General features: G+C 36.2%; 2 protein-coding genes across 4 annotated transcripts; one reads left to right on the top strand and one right to left on the bottom strand.

The window, feature by feature from the left end:
- Positions 1 to 2,052: 2,052 nt before the first annotated feature.
- On the bottom strand, positions 2,053 to 5,452 carry LOC121263481 (60S ribosomal protein L7-2). 3 transcript variants are annotated; one of them, XM_041166389.1, is made up of 7 exons: positions 5,277 to 5,452; positions 4,261 to 4,450; positions 4,068 to 4,165; positions 3,928 to 3,985; positions 2,782 to 2,861; positions 2,558 to 2,660; positions 2,053 to 2,450 (listed from the first exon to the last, which is right to left on the bottom strand). In XM_041166389.1, the coding sequence occupies exons 1-7, from the start codon at positions 5,447 to 5,449 to the stop codon at positions 2,235 to 2,237; spliced, it is 918 nt and encodes a 305-aa protein (XP_041022323.1). In that variant the 5' UTR covers positions 5,450 to 5,452; the 3' UTR covers positions 2,053 to 2,234. The 3 variants fall into 3 exon arrangements, with proteins under 3 accessions (XP_041022323.1, XP_041022324.1, XP_041022326.1); XM_041166390.1 differs by lacking the exon at positions 5,277 to 5,452 and adding an exon at positions 5,156 to 5,226; XM_041166392.1 differs by lacking the exon at positions 5,277 to 5,452 and adding an exon at positions 4,600 to 4,619.
- A 7,941-nt stretch (positions 5,453 to 13,393) lies between these two features.
- On the top strand, positions 13,394 to 20,784 carry LOC121262593 (suppressor protein SRP40-like). The gene is made up of 8 exons (XM_041165125.1): positions 13,394 to 13,801; positions 15,049 to 15,113; positions 16,375 to 16,415; positions 16,593 to 17,551; positions 17,859 to 17,936; positions 19,653 to 19,742; positions 19,858 to 19,919; positions 20,588 to 20,784. The coding sequence occupies exons 1-8, from the start codon at positions 13,517 to 13,519 to the stop codon at positions 20,691 to 20,693; spliced, it is 1,686 nt and encodes a 561-aa protein (XP_041021059.1). The 5' UTR covers positions 13,394 to 13,516; the 3' UTR covers positions 20,694 to 20,784.
- Positions 20,785 to 21,136: the final 352 nt, after the last annotated feature.

Below are 21,136 nucleotides of genomic sequence, written 5' to 3'. Positions count from 1 at the left end.
AAGTCAACTACGATTGTAAAAAAAAATCTCAGTCGTTCACATGTATGAAATGACAAGGTTGACCTTGTATTAGCTATTAGGTTTGGGTGTTGTGGCAAGACTGATAATTGGGCCTAAGAACCACAACTTAGGGCCCAGATGACCAAACCCACTTTAATCCCTCGCCTCAGTTATGCTTCTTACATAACCCAATAAATGCTAAATGTATAACAAAATTTACTATTTTTTTATCCAAATTGATATTTATTATTTTGATCTAGATCCAAATTGGTATGGTATTATAAAACTTGCATTGATTATTAAATAGACATATGGTCCAAGGTTAGGGTTGTAAATGAACTAGTTTATTCGATAACCCATTTGGTACTCGCCCGGTTAAACTTGAATCGAATTCGACTCATGAAAAAAAAAACTCAGCCATGGAAACAGATACCCGCTCAATTAGTAAATAACACATACTCGATTCGACTAGGCTAATGTTTGTTAAAGCCCACTCGTTTATGCTCGAATCGACTTGTTAACTCAACTCAATTAAAACTCATTCATATATTGATAAATATATACATGAACCTATGTACAACACACACACACATATGTATGTATTAGCTAATAATATAAGCATAACACTTTTATAATTAAATATATAATATGTAACCTAATTACTTATATCGATATATTGAATATACTTCATAGTTATATTTTATAATTTGTACAATAATTAGGCAATAAAATTTAATAATTTCATATATTAGTATGTGGAAACCACGTATGAAATAGATATATACTATCATATTATGTATATGTATTAATAATATATGTAGGACATATAATATATTGTTATTGTAGATAAATATCAACTAGTTAGATACTAATTATTTATAAATTTTTAAAATCTTATAATTCAATGGAGGTTCGATTTGTTAGTTGTACAAATTCAATATTAGATTTTTTTTATTTAATTTATTAATTATTAAATCTTATCAAATAAATAAACAATTCGAGCTCGTTTGTGGGAAGAGTGCAAGCTCAAATTGAGAGTTTAACTTACTAAATCGAGCTCGAACAAAGAATAGATATGAATCACAAGATTGAACTTGAGCTAAGTATTTTGAGTTAAGTCAAGCTCTACAAGCCAAAAACTAGCTCAACTCGGCTCGATTACAGCCCAATTCACTACTCAGGGCAAAATGCTAAACGTACAAAGGGTAGAGTGGATGTCGAGAGCATTCACATTAGCACATGAAAAGTCATATTTGCATAATACGATCTTAAATTTCTCCACATTAGATTATGCATATCTATATTTTTGCATAGCTATGAATAGTATCTATACAAATTTAGAGATTTACTATTCACTCTTCAAATGTTATTTTACTAATTATTTCTCTCCTCTCACCCTCTCTCTCGCAATCATTTCCTCTTCCCTCTTTCAACAACACAACAAACGTTCACCTTTACATTCATTTTATTATTATAATATATTATGTTTTTTTTTTTCATTTTATTATATTTTTAATACAATATATATAAAAAATTATATTTTTATTATTACATTTATATTATTAATGTCAAATGTATGTACTGGATGCTAATTGCAAAATATATATAAAAAAAATTGAATTTAGAAAAAAATTAATAATAAAAATTATTTTGTCTCAAATATGCATAAGTCAACATGAAAGTTTTGCTTGAATGGCAAAATGAATATGTAAAAGATGTGATTTTGTATATGCATCTGCATATACCAATGCTAATGCCCTAAGACCTTTAGTAAATGCGGCTACAATCCCCTAAAGAACATTAATAATGGTCAAATTTTAGCAAAATTATTTTGTAGACAAACCAAAACCCCGACATAAAAAGATTCAGGAGAGAGCCAATACGAGAGGAAGATATACCAAGCCTGAAATAAAAAACCTGGTACACGCTATGACTTCAGCTATGGCTCGGGGCATTCGCGCACGCCAGTACATGCCCAAGCCTGCCATGTTAGACGAAATAATTAACTGAGAAAAGAAAAACCAGACCTTAATATGAAAATACGAAAGTAAATTGAGGCAAAGTGAATTTTCAATAAAAGAAAATCTGAAACCCAGGCCAAACTAACAAACTGCAATGTGCTATTGAGAACAATAAAGCCCTCTAGTTGACTATAAGAGAGGGGAGTTAAGTCTGACAACTTCGAAGAACAATAACATGCCAGGTAGAATCTCAAAATTTTGAAGGGCAAAGACCTAATTCATCCTCCGGATGAGCTCATTGATGTAATCTTCGCGATTTCCAGCATCACCTCCTTCAACATAGTGATTCCTCTTCTTCTTCAAACCACCAAGGGGAGCCTTGAGCTTGAATGGCCATAAGAAATTGTTTGCCTCCTTGAAGTGGGGTCCAACAGTCATAATCTCGTGGATAAGATCTTCCGTGCAAATTATTCCATGCTTACCCAAAGCCTGTGATTGCATGTCACGTTAGTGTAAAACATGGGGTATATCTCAAGTATTTCCCCTAACCTGGTGTATATCTCAAGTATTTCCCCTAACCATAAAAGGCCACAAACCTGTTCGACGATGGAATTGTCAGTCAAAGCAATTCTCTGCTTGTTAAGCTTCCCATATCCCCTTTTGTAAATCAATTCTTTGACACTCTTCAAATTTGGATACCTGAAATCATATACTCACCATCAACAAGACATTTGAACAAACTATTCATCAAAGAAAAAACACATTTGAACATAAGATGAACACTGATATAAAACAAAAATGAACAAAGACAACTGCATACCCGTAGGTCACATAAGGCTCAACTCTGTGCAGCATATTCACTGTCGCTTTGTTTACTTTCAGAAAGACACCATTGAATATCTGCAACCACAAAAGGTAGGTGTGTATCGTGTGACCATTCTATTACTTCCTTTTGTTTGTTTGAGACAACAAGGGGACCAAACAAGGAAAAAGATTCCAACCGTATGAAAAGAGGATAATAAAAATGAATCAAGACCATAACAAGGCCAACTCCAATACATGACTTAACATTCCATACAAGATCATAATACATTGCACAAAAACTCCAAATTCGGAGTCTGTAGACCAAAGAAAATATATGGGTCAACACAACCCAGGTTCCTCAAAAAGCACAATCTCATTCTTACCAAATAGTAGAACAGAAATAATAGCTTTTGATGACCTGAGGGCAGCAATAAATCCACCGATGAAGAAGTTCCCCTCCAAGGCCATCATTAATTAGATAATTTCAGGCTACTTTGCTAAAAAAATATATGAATCCATTTATGTGGTCCTATGAAGTTTGAGTACTTGAAACATTGCATCAAAACTTATAAAAGATGCATTACAGATCATCCAGCAAGATATCAGAATAGAAAATACTCAATGTACACATTTCAAATATTTACTGATTCAAATTCCTCTGTTCTTTTGCTTTTGTCTCCAATAATATACAACTTAACAGTTTACCATACAACCATAGCTCAACCAGAAAGCAATATGAATTACATAGAATATAAAAAAACATAGCTCAATTTATTTTACAAAGCTCACTCATTCTTCGAACAACTCCATGTTGCCTTCCGATCCCTTCTTCTAAATAGTTCAACAAAATCAAAGATTAAAGAAACAAAACAACGATTTCTGGGGCTAAAACCCAGAAATGTTTATTAGCTATGGGCATAGAATTCAAGACAGAATTAACTAGTGGGTGGCCCACTTTTTCTTACTCTAGATGCTTCAAAGAGGAAGTATAGTTATTAAAGGATACGTTATCAGTTTCCTATTTGGATTATTTAATTCGAATTTAACATTTAACAGAACTATGTACATTCCATTCCAGCAATGCTACATAATTATTCTGTTGATCGCATGCCATATATTAAATTTCTGACACAAGCAATAGTAATTCGAGTTGTAGTGTTACCTGTCTCAATCGCAGAAGCTGCAAAATCTTCCTTGTCTTTGGGTGCAAGGCATTGATACTGAAAGTTTCAAAATTCCCAATAAATTAGAATCAACATTCTGGAATGAGCAAGTACAACCGAAGGACTGTAAAAGACATACCCACGGATCCGGATAATGAACAACAGCTTAGCTTGTGGGTCAACATAAAAACCTCCCTTAAGTTTTGCCTCGCGCTTCAATCGAATCAGCTCTTTTTGCTAATGAAAAACATTTAGAGAAGAATTTCACCAAGATATAACACAAACAGAAATTCAATCAGATACCAAGAACTAATGACTATGACTTCCTATACCTGCTCATCATACTCCTTTGCATAGAGTTTTGCTCTGCTATAAATCAGTTTCCGGTTTTCAGCCCTTTTCTTCTTCTCTGATTCAAGCTCCTGCTTCTTTGCCAAGGCCCATTCCTCATTCCTTTTCTGCTTCTTCAAAACTGACTCCGGAACTACTGGTCCTCCCTTGACTTCCTCTTCCCCCATCTTTCTGTAGCCAAATAGAGACAGAGCACTAAATTGTAATGAGCTGAACACCCAAGAACCTCAATTTCACAACAACCCATTGATACTAGTACACCGTACTTACCACAGCCCCCCCCCCCCTCTCTCTCTTAAGAATTTGAAAGCATATTCTACCCCCAAAATTCTCTGGCAAAGCTATCTCCATTTTATCTACGTTAACAATTTACCATGAAAATAAAATGGCAAAAAGTTTCGAAACAAAGACAAACCAGGCCCCAGTTGTCAAGAAAAGTGAAGTGAAGCAGTTTGGTTCCAAAAATATGTTCTTGCTCTATAATAATTCGGGCATTTTTAAGCTAAGTTCATGTACACTTTTCTTCAATTGAAAACTCAAAAAGCCATCGGCATCCTTGAAGTTTCAGATGATTTCATTTCAATTCCTAATCCCAATTCAGAAATACAGAGCCGAGACAGATATTTCCGGAAGATATTTTCATGAAATTATTTTCCAGAGAAACAAGTAAGATACCGCAAAAATACACAGGGATCTGTATCTGTCAGTCATCTCCTAAGCAAAAAAGTGAGACGTGTGATTTCATTTCACATAAAATATCAGTTTGGTTATGGAGATAACTAAATGTACACGAATCTCGGAAGATCAAAACATCCATCTTAACTGAATGAAAAATAAAATAGATAAATCGAGTGCAACAATGAACCCACGCAAAACCTTGACGAACTTTTTGTATATCGAACTGGACGCAGATTTCTACCTTTCAAATACATATTTTTATTCATATAGAAAAAACAAAAAAAAAAAAACAACAGAGAGAGAGCATACGTGTAACGAACTGGTGGCGGCGGGAAGACAACCAGGGTGAGGGGTTAGGGTTGAAGTGCAGAGGCTGTGTGTAGAAGTGAAGAGAAGTGGGGTGACTTGGGGGTTAACTGATGTCGAAGGGATGTGGGCCGTGATGGGCCGAAGGTTATGAGGCCTCAGGATGACTTGTGGATGGGCTTTCATGTTTGTTACTGTAGTGGGCTTATGTTATTTCTTATGTTATTTTGTTGTTTCCTGGTAGGACCTCGGTCCATTAGTAGATGGGCCTTAGCCCTTTAGTATTGCTGTTATTTTCTTATGTACGTAGGTGGGTAACTTTTACTTTACTACTAGAGTGAGAATATTGTATAGGAAATTTATAGGGATACAAAGGGATTTTTATTTTTTATTTTTTATTTTTTTATTTTTTTTCCTTCTTCCTTCATATGGGATTGCTGCCTTCTCCCCCCTTTTCCCGCCCTCCCTTCTCCCCCCCTTTGTTCTCACTTTTCTCCATGTCAACCACACAACCTCATCGCCATCGCCCATAACCCCAGTCGTCGTCGCCCTCTCTCTTCCTCCGCTGCCCATCCCTCTGTCTCTCTCTCCTCCCTTTTCCTTCATTCCCCCATTTCCTTTCCACCCGCACGAAAACCAATCTATCACCCACAACAGTCACCGACCGCCATCACCGACATCCATCATTGTCACTGACGCCAAGTCTCTCTCTCTCTCTCTCTCTCTCTCTCTCTCTCTCTCTCTCTCAGTTCCATTTGAGTTGCATTAACACAGAACACAGACAAAGGGACTTCGAATTTCCACATTAAAATTAGGTTTGCTCAATTGGTTGATTTGTGTTATGAAATTAGGCTTGCTCAGTTTTGAATTTCAAGATTTGTGAATGGATTTGGCTAGTTGTATGAAAATTTTCATGGACTTTGATTATCCTTTGTTGTGGTATATGCCTATGTAGTATTATCCTTTGTTGTTCTACTAAATTAAAGATTCTAAAGCAGTTTTATTTATTTACCATGCTATGATTTCTCTGAAAGCTTTGTATGTTTGTATGAATGTGTCATATTACTTAGTTATTGGTTTTACATTTGGCACACCAGTGTTGTTTTTATTTTGGATACCAATTTTTGGTTTTGCAAATCATAGTGAAAATTCAGAATTTGCATATGCTGTTGTTTAATGCGTTATGGATCTTTGTTGTTTGGTTACACAATATTGCTCATGTATTTTTGTGATGGTTGTTTGGTTATGCATTTCTTCTGGTTCTTTCAATAATTATGTTGGAAAGTTAGCCCCTAGTTGTTTCAGTTGATTCAACAAAAATACAAGATCGACTTTTGTGGGTCAGGGAGTCTTGTTGTATACTTTGGTTAAAGAAAATTGATTGATTACACAATATTGCTTATGTATTTTTGTGATGGTTGTTTGGTTATGCATTTCTTCCAGTTCCAATAATTATGTTGGAAAGTTAGGCCCTAATTGTTTCAGTTGGTTTAACAAAAATACAAGATTGACATTTATGGGTTAGGGAGTCTTGTTGTATACTTTGGTTAAAGAAAATTGATTGAGTCCTTTTGTCCTGTTCACAAACTTGTTTGAAAAAGCAACTTAAGGTTGTTAGCTTGTACGGATTAAAGATCTTAATATCCATCAGTTCAGTTCTTTGGTATAGATAGGAAAGGTCGTTAATTTGCAAGATTTTTAAGGAAGTTTCTCGTGCATATGGATAGAATGGTGTTTTAATTTGTTCAATGACTACTTTTCATTAAGTTCAAATTTGAATGTGTGACCTATTGCTTCAACATTACAAAGAATGATGGCTGCATGACTAACCTATCATCTATGGTCTTACTTCTGTGGTTATATTATGTTCTTTCTTTTTATCTAAGGTCCTCTCAATATCTCAAAAAGTAGAGTGGCTTAACTTGGTTGTTGCAAATCTAGGATGTAAATCCATCACCTTTGCAGGTCTCTCCAAAGACAGCCTTGATGACTCTTGAGCAGAAGTTGATGAATCATAAAGCTGAAATGGAAATCAAGGCCATAAACAGAGGTTACAGATTACAAAGTATAGGATAGGCATTTTGTTGTCGTGGGTATTTGTTGTCAAGTACTTTGAGTTGTAATGTTAGCAGTTGTTGACAAAGTACTTTGCTGTCAAATATGTAATACATAATTGTAGCTGCGCAAGTTGTAGAAGAATTCGTAATGCTTAAATATAAATGAGATTTTGTACTATGGAAGTTGTACTATACTTACTGAATTTATTTAATTGTTTTCATGAATAACAAAAATCAGTATTTAAATACCAAAATAGGTTGTCTCCATTGCAGCTAAATATATTTCCTTGGTTTTCTATTCAACATCGAATTTTGGAATGCCATCACCAAAATTTATATTTAAACTCTGAAATTCAAATCTCAAAATTATTATCCAACCACCTAATTACATTAAAACCCCGTGATTATAGAGTACTCGTGATTGGGTAAGTATACTATCTTGACTCCCTACTCCAACATGTATGTCATTCACCTATGGATCACAAAAAAAACTGTTAGTGGAGTATCAAATGAAAAGCTTGGACATGACAGCTACTCCAACGTTTCTAGTTGCACAATTTTATAAAACCTCATCTATCTTATTTCTTTTTTGACTTTTTCTTTTCTTTTTCAGTATTGTCTCCACTATAGAGACTTGCCGTTTGAATAGAGGTTTATCCTTACTTTTAATACTAGCAAGACTACGAACCCCATGAATTTGTTGTTTTGTTTCACTTGAACCATCCTGACACACAACATACTCACTTGTTGTACTGTTGTGACTCAACTCTACCTCCTTAAACTTGCGCATATGATTCTTCCACTTTATGTAGGTCGCATGATCATTTGAAGCAACTAAAGCTATTTCACAATGAGATTTACACAAATCATTAAACATTTGTGCAACTTGATTATTGTCGAGGTCATCATAACTACTCTGTATCATCGTATACTTTCTTTTCAAATCTTTTATCCAGCAACCAAGAACATACTTGGATGACAACTCCACGACTTTCTTCTACGTGGTAAGGATAATGAGTGCATGTCTATATAAAATTCCTCTAAGATCGAATAGTCTACAAGTGCACATCACTTCGTATTCATCGTCATTGAAATATACACAGTATTTCACCTCTTTTACAAAATCATCATAAATGCTCGAGTGGTCAACAACTTCATACGTCGATAATGCACTTTCATTTTTTTTTAGGGAAGACAAACAATGCATAGTCCCTCTAAGCTATATTTGTACATCTTTGAACTTGGCATTTGTGTATAATTTTTGAAATTGTTTTTCAATTCCATGGACCATAATGCAATGGATCTTTCGTTGGAATGAATCAAAATTAGTTATCTTCTCATTCTCGACCATTCTGACCAAAGCATTATCATAGTCCTCAACAAACTTCTTCAATGGTGTGGTTGCATTTGTATAGCCATAAAAAAATGTATTCATACACTCGTTACGCTGGGTTGTGGACATTACAGCCCAAAACATACCTTGCACATATGCAGGTATCCATTGATGTTGCTCCTCATACAACTTACTCAACTAAGCACTGTCTGTTAAACCATTGCTCAAAACAATGTTGTGCCACCTTTCTTCAAATTCTTGACAGCTCAAAGGATCATATATACAGTTTAATAAAAAGTCTTTAAAGTTGTCATATTGCGAATAAGATCCTAACTTATGAGGTAACTTGAATAAAATGTGACATAAACAGAATCTATGCTTACCCCTCAGAAAAACTATTGCTATTGCTGGTTTCATTGCCCTATCTTGGTCGGCTATAATCGCATTAGGAGCCCGTCCTGACATACACCTTAACCACAATTGATATAAGGCCATATCTAAAAAGTATTGATTGTCCGTGGTGGTTGACTCCCAGGAAATAGGCAAATGGGCATTTTATATTTGTTTGTCAAATACGTTGTGTCAAATGTTATGACATCTCCAAATGACTCATATTCTGTCTTACTTCGAACATCCGCCCAAAATACATTTCTCAATCTCTTTTCTTCATCTAGGTCCATCGCATAGAAAAAATTATTATTTTTCTCTTGATGTCGCACCAAATAATTGTGAAATGGCTCTACATCTCCTTATTCAAACAACTCATTAAGAACTTTATTGAAATGATTATTGCACTCTCTCTCCAAAAGTGAGATTCTCATATCCACCCCCTTCAATAAGCATAGTTTTGTAATTTTTAACTGGACATATTCCGGCTTTATCCATCATCTCAAAAAATTTTTTTTTCGACCAACTTATGATTTTTTATGGTAAGCAATATGTCTTGACTTGGGCTCACTGCATGATTGTGTTCGAGGACGACATTGGATAACTGATACCTTCCATCGGCTATTTGATTTACATTAATCTTAGTCTTGCAATCTGTCACTCCTATCAGATTACACAGGGATCTGTATCTCTCAGGGATCTGTATCTCTCAGTTATCTCCTAAACAACAAAGTGAGACGTGTAATTTCATTTCACATAAAAGATCAGTTTGGTTATGCAGATAACTAAATGTACACGAATCTCGTAAGATCAAAACATCCATCTTAACTGAATGAAAAATAAAAATAAAAAACTCGCGTGCAACAATGAACCGACGCGAAACCTTGAATAACTTTTTGTATATCGATTTGGACGCAGATTTCTACCTTTCAAATACATATTTTTATTCATATAGAAAAAACAAAAAACAACAGAGAGAGATGTAACAACGCTGCCGAAGAGAACCTGGCCAGGGAAGGGTAACGGCGGCTGCAGAGTAGGAAGGTAGATGAAGAGTTGAGAAGAGGGCTGAAGGGAACCCTAGTTGAGAAGTGTGCTGTTTGAAGCTGAAGTGTTTGATTTCAGTCAAGTACTTATCGGGGCTGGGATTAGCGTGGGCTGGGCCAGTCTCAGTTAGAGTTTATTTGTTTCGAAGTAGAGTTAATCGTTGTGGTCTTAAGGGGCATTTCCCTGGGCTGGTTTATCCTTGTTACTTGTTTTTCTTTGGGTTGTAACTAGAGAGTCTAGTAAAGGCCCATGGCCTCTTTTATTGTTGTCTGTAGGGTTCCAGCATATATGCCACGCCGCAATGTAGAAAATGGTTATGCAAAAAGTTATAGAAACCCTAATTTCCCTCTATTTTCCTACCCCTGTTTCTGCAGGTGCTGTCTCCTCGAATAGAGCTTTTGTGTGTGAATCCAATTATCATCTACTGTGTAACAAGAGAGCAGATGTTTACTTTGGTTCCAATAGAACCAGACGCGCTTAGAAAATGCATAGAAAATTTAAGAAAAAGAAAAATGCAAAGCAATCAAGATTGAAAAAAGAGTTATTTTGGGGTCATTGGTGCTTGAGCTCTTTGGAGAGATGAAGGGTTTCGTTGTAAGGTTTTGTTGAGGTTGCTTTGAAAGAGTTGATACCATCGACATTCCAAAGTCAACTACGATTGTAAAAAAAAATCTCAGTCGTTCACATGTATGAAATGACAAGGTTGACCTTGTATTAGCTATTAGGTTTGGGTGTTGTGGCAAGACTGATAATTGGGCCTAAGAACCACAACTTAGGGCCCAGATGACCAAACCCACTTTAATCCCTCGCCTCAGTTATGCTTCTTACATAACCCAATAAATGCTAAATGTATAACAAAATTTACTATTTTTTTATCCAAATTGATATTTATTATTTTGATCTAGATCCAAATTGGTATGGTATTATAAAACTTGCATTGATTATTAAATAGACATATGGTCCAAGGTTAGGGTTGTAAATGAACTAGTTTATTCGATAACCCATTTGGTACTCGCCCGGTTAAACTTGAATCGAATTCGACTCATGAAAAAAAAAACTCAGCCATGGAAACAGATACCCGCTCAATTAGTAAATAACACATACTCGATTCGACTAGGCTAATGTTTGTTAAAGCCCACTCGTTTATGCTCGAATCGACTTGTTAACTCAACTCAATTAAAACTCATTCATATATTGATAAATATATACATGAACCTATGTACAACACACACACACATATGTATGTATTAGCTAATAATATAAGCATAACACTTTTATAATTAAATATATAATATGTAACCTAATTACTTATATCGATATATTGAATATACTTCATAGTTATATTTTATAATTTGTACAATAATTAGGCAATAAAAAAAGAAAAAGAAACGAAAACTTGAGAAAGAAAAAGAAAAAAAGAATGAAGAAACGAAAACTTGAGAATGATTGTGAGAGAGAGAGAGAGAGAGAGAGAGAGAGAGCTACAAACCTAGTTTGCTGAAGAAGATGTGGTTGGACGGGAATGAAAGCTTGTGAAATGGATGCAAGGAAGATGGGATGGCATGTACATCACCTTCACTTTTCAATCTTTTCTCCACTATCGGTAGATCACTTTTTGGAGAAAAAAAAACTGACGTAGCATAATGCCATATCAGTATGTGGGATCCCTGTGTATCTGTAGCAGCTCCCTATTGTATATCCTTTCTGCCAGGTTATCATTTCCATTCAAGCAAAATATAATACAACCTCCCAATTCTCTCTTCTCTCTATCTTTCTACCCATGAAGGCCCTCACCCTTGAAGTGAGAATCACCATCACCCTTCCTTGCGTGTTACAATATGTTTACTTTGGTTCCAATAAAACCATACGCACTTAGGAAATGCATAGAAAATTTCAGAATAAGAAAAATGCAAAGGAACTGAGATTGAAAAGAGAGTTACTTTGGAATCACCAGTGCATGAGCTCTTTGAAGAGATGATGGGTTTCATCACACATAAATGTTGGAGAAAATGGCTTGTTATAGACTGGGAACTAGGATTTTGTGGAGATTGCTTTGGAAGAATTGATACCATTGACGCTCTAGAGTCGACTATAATTGTAAAAAGAATCCCAGTCGTTCGCATGTATGAAATGACGAGGTTGACCATATTAGCTATTAGGCTTGGGTCTTGTGGGAAGACTGATAATTGGGCCTGAGAACCACAACTTAGAGCCCAGATGACCAGACCCACTATTAATCCCTTTCCTCAGCCGTGCTTCTTAGGGCTTGTTTGGAAAAGTTTTCATCTCAAAATTCTCATATCATATCATATCATATCATATCATCTCATATCATTTCCAAACATCACTCAAACGCAAATATATTTAAACTAATTATTACAATTTTTTCAAACTAAACTATAAGGAAATCCCCCCCCCCCCCAATCGGCCCGCAAGGTACCCACGAAAGGCTAGTAGGCCATGAAGCTCCTCGGCCAGGCCCAATCGAGCTCAGGAAGTATCCCTGAACGAGGTTGGTGGGCCGGTTGGTGGGCCTTCACGAAGTATTAGGCCCAAGGACTAAACTTGCCCGTAAAGTAATCTACACAAAAGGTGGACAAGTAGCAAGGATTGATGGGACAAGCTGACTTGACACCTCCCCACAACGCCCCACTCGTGGGGACTTGTGATACTAGGCAAACATAAATGTAAGGAGAGCCCTTGATCTTCTGACGGGAGGATATCGACGAGCTACCAAGGACGCTAGCAGAACAAAGCAAGTTAGTAAACCATACCGTATTAATGGCACCACTCTCGAACTACACGCAATATTAATGATATCGTCGCAGAGTTCACATCACATCGCATTAAAGGATCATGATCTATCCCCCAAGGTTCAAGTATAAATAACAATCCATAGTTATGAAGAAATTCTATCTAGACTCTCTCACTTAATTTACAAACTTCTAAAAGAAGATACTGACTTAGGCATCGAAAACTCTCTAGCATCACCAAGGCCCACGTTCTTCATGTATTCTTCATGTATGTAGGACCAAACTTAGAAGACCCGACTAAAAAACGTACGAAATACGACGTTAACATATTTATTATAACTTTTCAAAACTTTTAACCAAAAAATAAAATATAATTCAATTTTTTCAAATCTTAAATTAAAAATTATATTTTAATAATATTTTATTTTTATAATTTTTTCTATTGAAATATTTTTCTCATTTCTCAAAACTCTATAAAATATTATTATCTCACTATTATTCATAAATTATTATTCATAAAATTCTTATGTTATCCCTGTCGCAAGCTTATCCAACTTCTCGTAACCAAACGAAAGCCAAATTACAAGCCAATAATAGATATCTCCATAACGAAAGCCAGCGAGCTTCAAAAACCCTAATCCCTGCATGCTAAACCCTCCCCCACTGCCATAGGTTTATGTCTTCGACCCCCGGCGTTTCGGTGTTTGAACAGCTCACTAGCATGCCCAAAACCCTAATCAGCCAGAACCCACCTGTGGACCCTGCCCTTCTGGCCCTGAAGCCTCGCCAAGTTCTGCTTGCAAACCCAAGCACCATGAGGAAGCCCTGCTCCGATAAGGCCTCCTCCGGCACCCTAACTGCGGACCAGAAGCTCCTCCTCCTCGAGGCTGTTGCCCATTTCTTGGACCGCAATGGGTTCTCCAAGGCCCTAAAGAAGTTTCGATCCGAAGCTCAAGTCGAGGTAGATACGGTTCTGTTTGTTTACCGGGACAAAGTAGAGGAACAGGGCAGTTGAATGTTTTTGGATTTTGCGTATTTCTTTTTCACTTTAATGCACTTCGCATGCACTATTTTTTTAGATCTTTTTGTTCTCGCAGAATTATTTTGTTGCTTGGCTAAGTGCATGTTTAGAATTGTAGTGGATAATATAATTTTTAATTCAAGGTTTATAGTTGTAGAGCTTAAGTAGTAAGCTTTTCCAAACAGGCCCTAAATGTAATTTGACTTGTTTAGGAGCGATAAAGATTGAAGATTTAGAAGGAACTCAAAGATGTGACCCGGTGTACAAAATAAAACAAAATGACGTGACTAAGTGACCATTTATTCAATTGACCTGATCTAAATAATTGTGCTCTTAGAATATCAAGTTTTGTGGTCTTGCAGTTTAAAAGAATTGGGAATGTTGTTGACCTTATATTCTTCTATTATCAATGAATATGTAATATTGTGAAAATGAACAGGGTTTTTTCCATTTCAAAGTGTTGATTAACTGAAGTTGTAAGAGAGTTTTCCCCTGGCTTCTTTATACCATGATGGTGATTGGTTTTAAAATTGTTAGAACTGAGGCTAGCAATATTCATTGCCGCAAAAATCTGGTTGCACGAGTTACGGATGAGTTTAAAGTTTTCCATCATAAAAAAACTCTTACAGCCCCGTTTTGTAGGGGAGATTCCATAGACAATAAAATATTTCCATGTAAAGTATGGTTGAACTACTATTTGTCTTCCCATGACAAATGATTCTCACCATTTTTTAATTTAATTGCACATATCACATGAATTTGTTTTTTCATTTGCCCGTATTCAGTGCTAAAACCTATGCAGAAAGGATGTCTGGGCAAACTGTTACATTTTATTCATTGATGAGGTGTTTATTTATTGATAATGTTTCTAGTTTCCACTTACCCACGTATTTTCTTAGAATGCCCATTAAAGGGTTCTTGTTGTTCATTACTTGATTTTTGATACATGAGCTTAGAAAATTTTTTCAATACTTTACTCCATTGGTCGGTTGTAATTGATTTTAATGGAATGGGCTTCCATGAATTTCTTGTATCACTGAACTAGCACGCACAGACAATGCTCTTGTATATGTTTTTTTTAAGACCTAGGCTGTTGCCTATTCTTATGATCGATAAATTTTTTTTGCCAGTCAAAAAAAATTATTTGATAGCCTATCTCAATGTTATTGGTCCTTTTGTTGCCGCAGAAAGATGGTTTGAAGGGTTCAGCATTGGATTTGGAAGAGATTTACTCCAAGTATCTGGAGGTGTGGTATGATTAAAAAATCTCCAATATTATATGTTTGGTTGTGTATGCACAAAAAATTAATCAATAATGATATCCTCGTTTATAATGGCTCGTGTATATATTACTGTTGTGGTCGTTGAGGTGGGGCCTGTCAACTCCCTTGGTTATTTTGGGAATTATTCCAAATGTTTTTTATGGGCCTACCAAATGTTAAAAATGGGTTCTTGGCTAAGTGTGGAAAGGGAAGGCAGAGGTTGTTAGCACTTGAGCAGAGCCTATTTGCATCAAGTTGTCAATTGAAAGAGGAGAGTAGACAACTCAAATGCCAACGAAAAAAACTGAAAACAATCATGTTGTTCAAAATTTTATTGTTCTAAGATCTGTTGCTCGATTTTGCACGTTCTGCTCCCAAAACACAGAGACACTTTCAAGGGAAGATTCGGATTGGTTGGTTCGGAGGTTCATGGGAGGGGTAGCTTAAGTGGAAAAAAAAAAATCTTGGGGTTACTATAGGATCTTATGAGTTATGCTTGACACACTTTCTATATTTGCTTTGCCTACATGGTTAACGTTGCGGGATATCTTATCCATAGTGGATATCGTTGAAATAAATTGTATATTTCCCTCGAAAATTTCTACTCGTTTCCTTAAGCTCTCATGTGGCAAAAAACTTCATATGTTTTTATTGGGTGTGTGTGCTGGGCTTTATTGCACGTTTGTCACAACTTATGATTGCTTAGTTAATCCATTTGGAGTTTGCAACATTTTATAGCTATTCCTTTCAGCCCAATATCTCTTTGCCTGTTAACTATTCCCAAGTTCTATGATGTCAAATGTCCCTTCAATTCAATGATCTCACCAATTTGAGAGGAGGCACGCTCCAAGGACTGGTTTTTGGTAGCCCAGGCAAGAGCCTGCCATTAAAGCATCTGCATTCTATTTATACAGACGCCATAGCTTATGAGAGAGTCCTAAATAGGGACATGTACGGGAATAGAAAAGAAGAGTTGGAAAACGCTAGAGATGAAGGATGCCTTAGCCTTAGGTTATATAGATCTGTATGAGTGTAACTAAATTTAATATTAATAGCAAACTCTACCTTTCACACACACACACACACACACATATATGTTTGCTTTTTCATAGGTAAAATATTTATTAATATCTAATATCGATCGAGGCCTAGGCAAAGCCCAAGTAATGCTTGTTGTTATTCCATTGTTTATTTACAACAATGAATTCCAGTTTCTATTCTCATGTTATTTGAGCTCTCTGTTGTATGTAGGAATGATTCCAACACAAAAGTCAAGTTCCAGAATGAGCAACGTATGGAAAAATTCGTTAACGCTATTTTCTGAATTATGATGTTGGTGGGACTTATAGCTTTTCTCCCTCCCTCCCTCCCTCCCTCCCTCTCTCTCACTGTCACACACACTAACAGGAGGATATGCTTTATTTCATAATTCTTGATTGATCTCATGTTCTAGTTCTGTTCAATTTCAGAAATAAAGAATGATGACATCATTAAAAGAGATGGTGAACGTGCCTCCACTGTGGCTTTGGAAAATGGAAGTAAGAAAAATAGAAAAAGTAGTGAGGGCAATAAATGTGATGTTGTCAGTCAATCTGAAACCACAGTCCCTCATTCTAAAAATTCCAAGGAGAAGCTAACAAATGGTGCAGCCCCAGAATCAAATGTAAGATCTAAAGAAATGAAAGAAGGCAAGAAGATTTCTGATTCTCTTGTGCAAGGAACTAGATCACTTGTGGAGGAACCTGGTAAGAAAAGAAAGGAGAAAGAGAAAAAGAAAAAGAAAAGCAACTCAGATTCTGGATCTTTTATTAATTATGTAGAACATTATCAATTGGAATCACTGCCTGTAGCAATTGAAGAAAAACCTAATGAAATGGTACTCTCAGAAGGCCAATGTGTTGGTGAGGACACGGAGAAGACATTGAAGCATAAGAAGAAAAAGAAAGATAAGCCTATTTCCGATTCTCTTGACAACGCCAAGCAAGGTGGCTTGGATGGAAAGCAAGGGGTAGTTTCTACAACATTTAAGGATGCAGAGTGTTCAAGAGATCCCCAAGCCAATAATTCAGGCTCTACTCTGGAAGTGAGCAGTGCCAAATCCAAAAGTAAAAAGAAAAAGGTGGATGGTTCGGTTTCTGAAAGTTTACTTAGTGCAGATTCAAAGGATATTGAGATAAGAGATGCAAATGGAAAGAATGAGAAAAAGAAAGAATGTAAGACGCCAGATGAGGATGCTGCTAACAATATAAGAGAAGTTCCAAAAAAAAGAAAGAGATTTAGTTCTGAAGAAAACGATTTCCAACCTGTTGACAAAAAGGCAGCTGAAGAACAGAAACTTAGGAAGGTAGAAGGTTTGGAAGACTCTGAGAGAAGTGAGCAAGAAGCCATGGTCAATGCATCCCTAGGAAGTGATAAAAGTGCTGAAAAAGTAAGTCAATGTGAAAGTTTTGAAGTTAGTTCAAAATATTTTCTAAAACCACCCACCCGTGGGTAACCCAAGTGGTAAGGGCAAACTTGTGTGCATGTGCCCCATGTCACAGGTTTCACAGGTTTGATTCTCCCTGGGATCAAACTGCGATTTAATTGGGAGGCCATGGCAGTGGATTGCTGTGCTAGTCTTCCCGAGAGTTTAGGTTCCATTGGTGAGTCCTAAGGGCTCTGCTGTGGGGTGTTTCCCCCATCATTAAAAAAAAAAAAAAAATCTAAAACCATCTAACAGACATATTAATGGACAGGCATTTGGAAACCTTGAAAAAAATGGAAAGGAACCTGCCTTTCAGAAAACCAAGAAGCAACGTAATGGTTCAGTTGAGGTATGTCTCTAACTCGACTACTTTCTCACCAATGTTACCATATGAGTGAGGAACATAAGTGGACCACTTTCAGGGTCAAAAACCAAATCCTTCAATTAATAAAATGCCTCTAGTGTTTTGATCTGTTCCCAGACTACTATCTCACTACATGTCCTTTCTGTAGGAACTGTCAAATATGTTTTTTGTGTTAAATTTCAATGGCATGCAATTTGCATATGGACTTTTGTAATGATGCCTCGTTTTATTTGTTTTGCAAACTCGGGAGTTGTTGATCCAAATTCATCTCAATATGGGAAAAATGTTGAGAATGCTATTTTCTAACTTATAGCCCTGTTTTGGCACTATATCTTATAAGGTCTGAAACATGAAGGATGTGGCCTAAAGGCTTGGTACCTTCCCAAGCAACTGGGCAAAGGAGTGAATGGAGGGCTGAAGATGGTTCTCCCAAATGTGGATAGAATGTCCTTTGTGACTTATCCAAGATCATACTCTACAACCTATCTCTATTTGTCATAGCCTTATTTATCATGCTTGCATATATTGTATTAGGTCTCCTTCCTATTTATTTTAATGTGAATGTTGTCTATAGCATCAGTGTAAGTTGAGACTTATCATTCTCTCTGGAATTCACATTGGACTGGAAAATTAAAGACAAGTTTACTTCAGTATAACAATTATAGTAGATAGTGTGAAGAAAACAGAAAGGTATAGTAAATGTGGAATTCATGGATTATATAAGCCTTGCATATGGAATTGACGACGAGCTATTAAAAAGTTTGAAGCATAGAACTTGTTTAGTATGGTTCTGAAATACCCCTCAAATAGTCACCAGTGAATCAGTTTTGATTTATATTGAGTTAGTCAGAACTTCAAAGTCACAGTTTCTACCCCTAGGGTTTGGCTCAAGTGGTAAAGGCCTTGTGGTTGGGGGTATGCTCCCCTTAGGTCTAAGGTTCAAATCTCCTTAGGTGCAAACAATTTTTAGAGGCCATCGGATTGAGAGATTTCTCCCTTGAATTACCTGAGGTGCACTTGCAAGAAACTCCTTGCCGAAGGCCTGTGCACCCTCGGGATTAGTGGGGACACTGATCCCTAACACCCGGTGCCAATCGAAAACAAAAAAAAAGTAATCACAGTTTCAATTTGTATGGAAATATAATGCAAAAAACAACAATGCATGTACCATTTCCATATTAAGAAATTTACCGAGCACAAACAAGTTAACAGTTAGTCGCGCTATTTACAATCGGTCTCATCTTATACTTTGTTGGGCATCTTCCTATATTTAATGTTAAGCTTTCAAAGGTCCTTTCTACATTATACTTGGGCTTTTGTCTATTCTTATAATCAATAAAATTTTGTTTACTGATAAAGAAAAAGATTTTTTCTACATGTTCAACTAGTTTTAGAAGCCTTGGAGATATAGGATTTCGTGCACTATGGCTAAGTTTGGGGAAGATGGTTGGAGGGCATCACTGAAAGGTTTAGGGAAGTTTGGGGCACTTTTTGTAGGATGTTGTGATGATGATTGTTCTTGAAGCACAGGTTCTTTTTTCCTTTTTGCATGATTGAGGTTGTTGCTCCTGTTGGCTGTTGCTGGGATTGATGATGTGGTTTTGTTGATAATTGTGGTTCATCAGTGTCATTTCTGTTGTGTGCAATGATGAGGATGTTAGTATATTTCTATATCCATTTTTATGGATTCTATTATTGCAGCCAAAGACAGGGAATGCATTCCAGCGGGTAAAATCTGATGAGGTGGTATTTACTGATGAGAGGCTTAAAGATAATTCTTACTGGGCAAAGGTGTGTTTTGTTTTCTTCTTGTTCATCCTTGTATGTTTATTTGTAATTTCTTCCGTCTGTGTTTACTTATATGTATTAGAAATCAACCTTTTGATCATTGATCAATTCTCTGCAGGATGGTGCAGAAAGTGGCTATGGTGCGAAAGCACAAGAAATTCTTGGGCAAGTTAGGGGACGGTATGTTTGTTGTACGGCATGTACATATAAATGTTAGTTGGAAACATTGATATTCATTCAGTCATTTAGGTAAAAGCCAGCTTTAAAGCTGTTCCACTATTATCAGTGTTAGAAACCAAAACAAAAAAAAAAGTTTGAGTTCAAATTTTTATTGGGTTTTAGAAAATGAGAGAGAAAAAGTTGAATAAAAATATTATAAAATTGATTGTTTGAATAAAAATTTTGTTTGTAAGTTTGGAAAAGTTGTATAGGGTTTTATGTTTTGCTTGGGAGTTCAGGAAAGTTATAATGATTAGATGAAAAAATTGAAAATTTGAAATTGAAAAGTGTTGTGTATTTAAGTGATATTTGGAAATGAAATATATGAGAATACCTGAGAACAATTTTGTTCCTGGACGGGCCTTAGTGTCCATCAATATTTTCTTTTCTTCTGGCCAAAAAGTCTTTTAACTTTTCTTGCATCATGCACGGATTGCATCTCTGCAACAATTTTTTTTCTAAAACAATGGAAGCCTGCTTTCTTTATTGTGTGATGCTTGTCATCGAGTGAGGATTCTGGCTTCAAGAGCGTGATTGCACATGATCACTACTATTAGACTGTGTTAAGGTGTAGAGAAGGATCCTAACTCCCCCCGCCCCCTCTCTCTCCCCCCTTTTTCTCCTCACAGGGATTTTCGTCATGAAAAGACCAAGAAGAAGCGTGGGACTTACAGAGGAGGGCAGATCGATTTGCAATCACACTCCATTAGGTTCAATTATTCAGACGATGAGTGACCAGAAATATTTCTTTGCTAGACAGGTCTCTGCTTTTTATTCTTTCCATTGATTTTGATCGTATAAATGGGAACACTACTTTCTTTTCCAATGGGCTATATGATAATTTTATATCGCTTGGTTCTCTTTCCTAACTGTTCCATATTCAAACTAAGTATTGTGTTAACTCAAGGACCTGTACATCTCGATCTAAGCTATTTTGAAACTTTGAGTGTTGTTCTCTATTACTCCTTTTTTAAGTCTATATACTTGTAGTAGGACAATGGTTTTTTTTTTAAAAAATTATCTATAGGCAAAAAGATAGGAGGGGGCGATCGGAAATGGCTTGCCTACCTGACTGTGACTATAGTAATACATTACCTGCTATGAACCAAATAGGATAGGAGGGCCTAGAGCGAATGGGTTTGGGTTTGAATATGACTTGAGTTGACAACGCTACGCAC

Source organism: Juglans microcarpa x Juglans regia, chromosome 4S (genome assembly GCF_004785595.1).
Source record: "Juglans microcarpa x Juglans regia isolate MS1-56 chromosome 4S, Jm3101_v1.0, whole genome shotgun sequence".
Lineage (NCBI taxonomy): Eukaryota > Viridiplantae > Streptophyta > Magnoliopsida > Fagales > Juglandaceae > Juglans > Juglans microcarpa x Juglans regia.
The sequence above is the reverse complement of the archived record's forward strand: the minus strand, read 5'-3'. Positions and strand labels throughout refer to the sequence as shown.

What these genes read in the sequence shown, in the direction of transcription:
- LOC121263481 (XM_041166389.1), bottom strand. Translation starts at nt 5,449, where the DNA reads ATGAAAGCCCATCCACAAGTCATCCTGAGGCCTCATAACCTTCGGCCC. An exon ending in TGTCTTCCCGCCGCCACCAG is followed by an intron (nt 4,451 to 5,276) that starts TTCGTTACACGT and finishes ATTTGGCTACAG; the next exon opens with AAAGATGGGGGAAGAGGAAG. An exon ending in ACAATTCCATCGTCGAACAG is followed by an intron (nt 2,451 to 2,557) that starts GTTTGTGGCCTT and finishes ATGCAATCACAG; the next exon opens with GCTTTGGGTAAGCATGGAAT.
- LOC121262593 (XM_041165125.1), top strand. Translation starts at nt 13,517, where the DNA reads ATGTCTTCGACCCCCGGCGTTTCGGTGTTTGAACAGCTCACTAGCATG. An exon ending in GTGATAAAAGTGCTGAAAAA is followed by an intron (nt 17,552 to 17,858) that starts GTAAGTCAATGT and finishes ATTAATGGACAG; the next exon opens with GCATTTGGAAACCTTGAAAA. An exon ending in AACGTAATGGTTCAGTTGAG is followed by an intron (nt 17,937 to 19,652) that starts GTATGTCTCTAA and finishes CTATTATTGCAG; the next exon opens with CCAAAGACAGGGAATGCATT.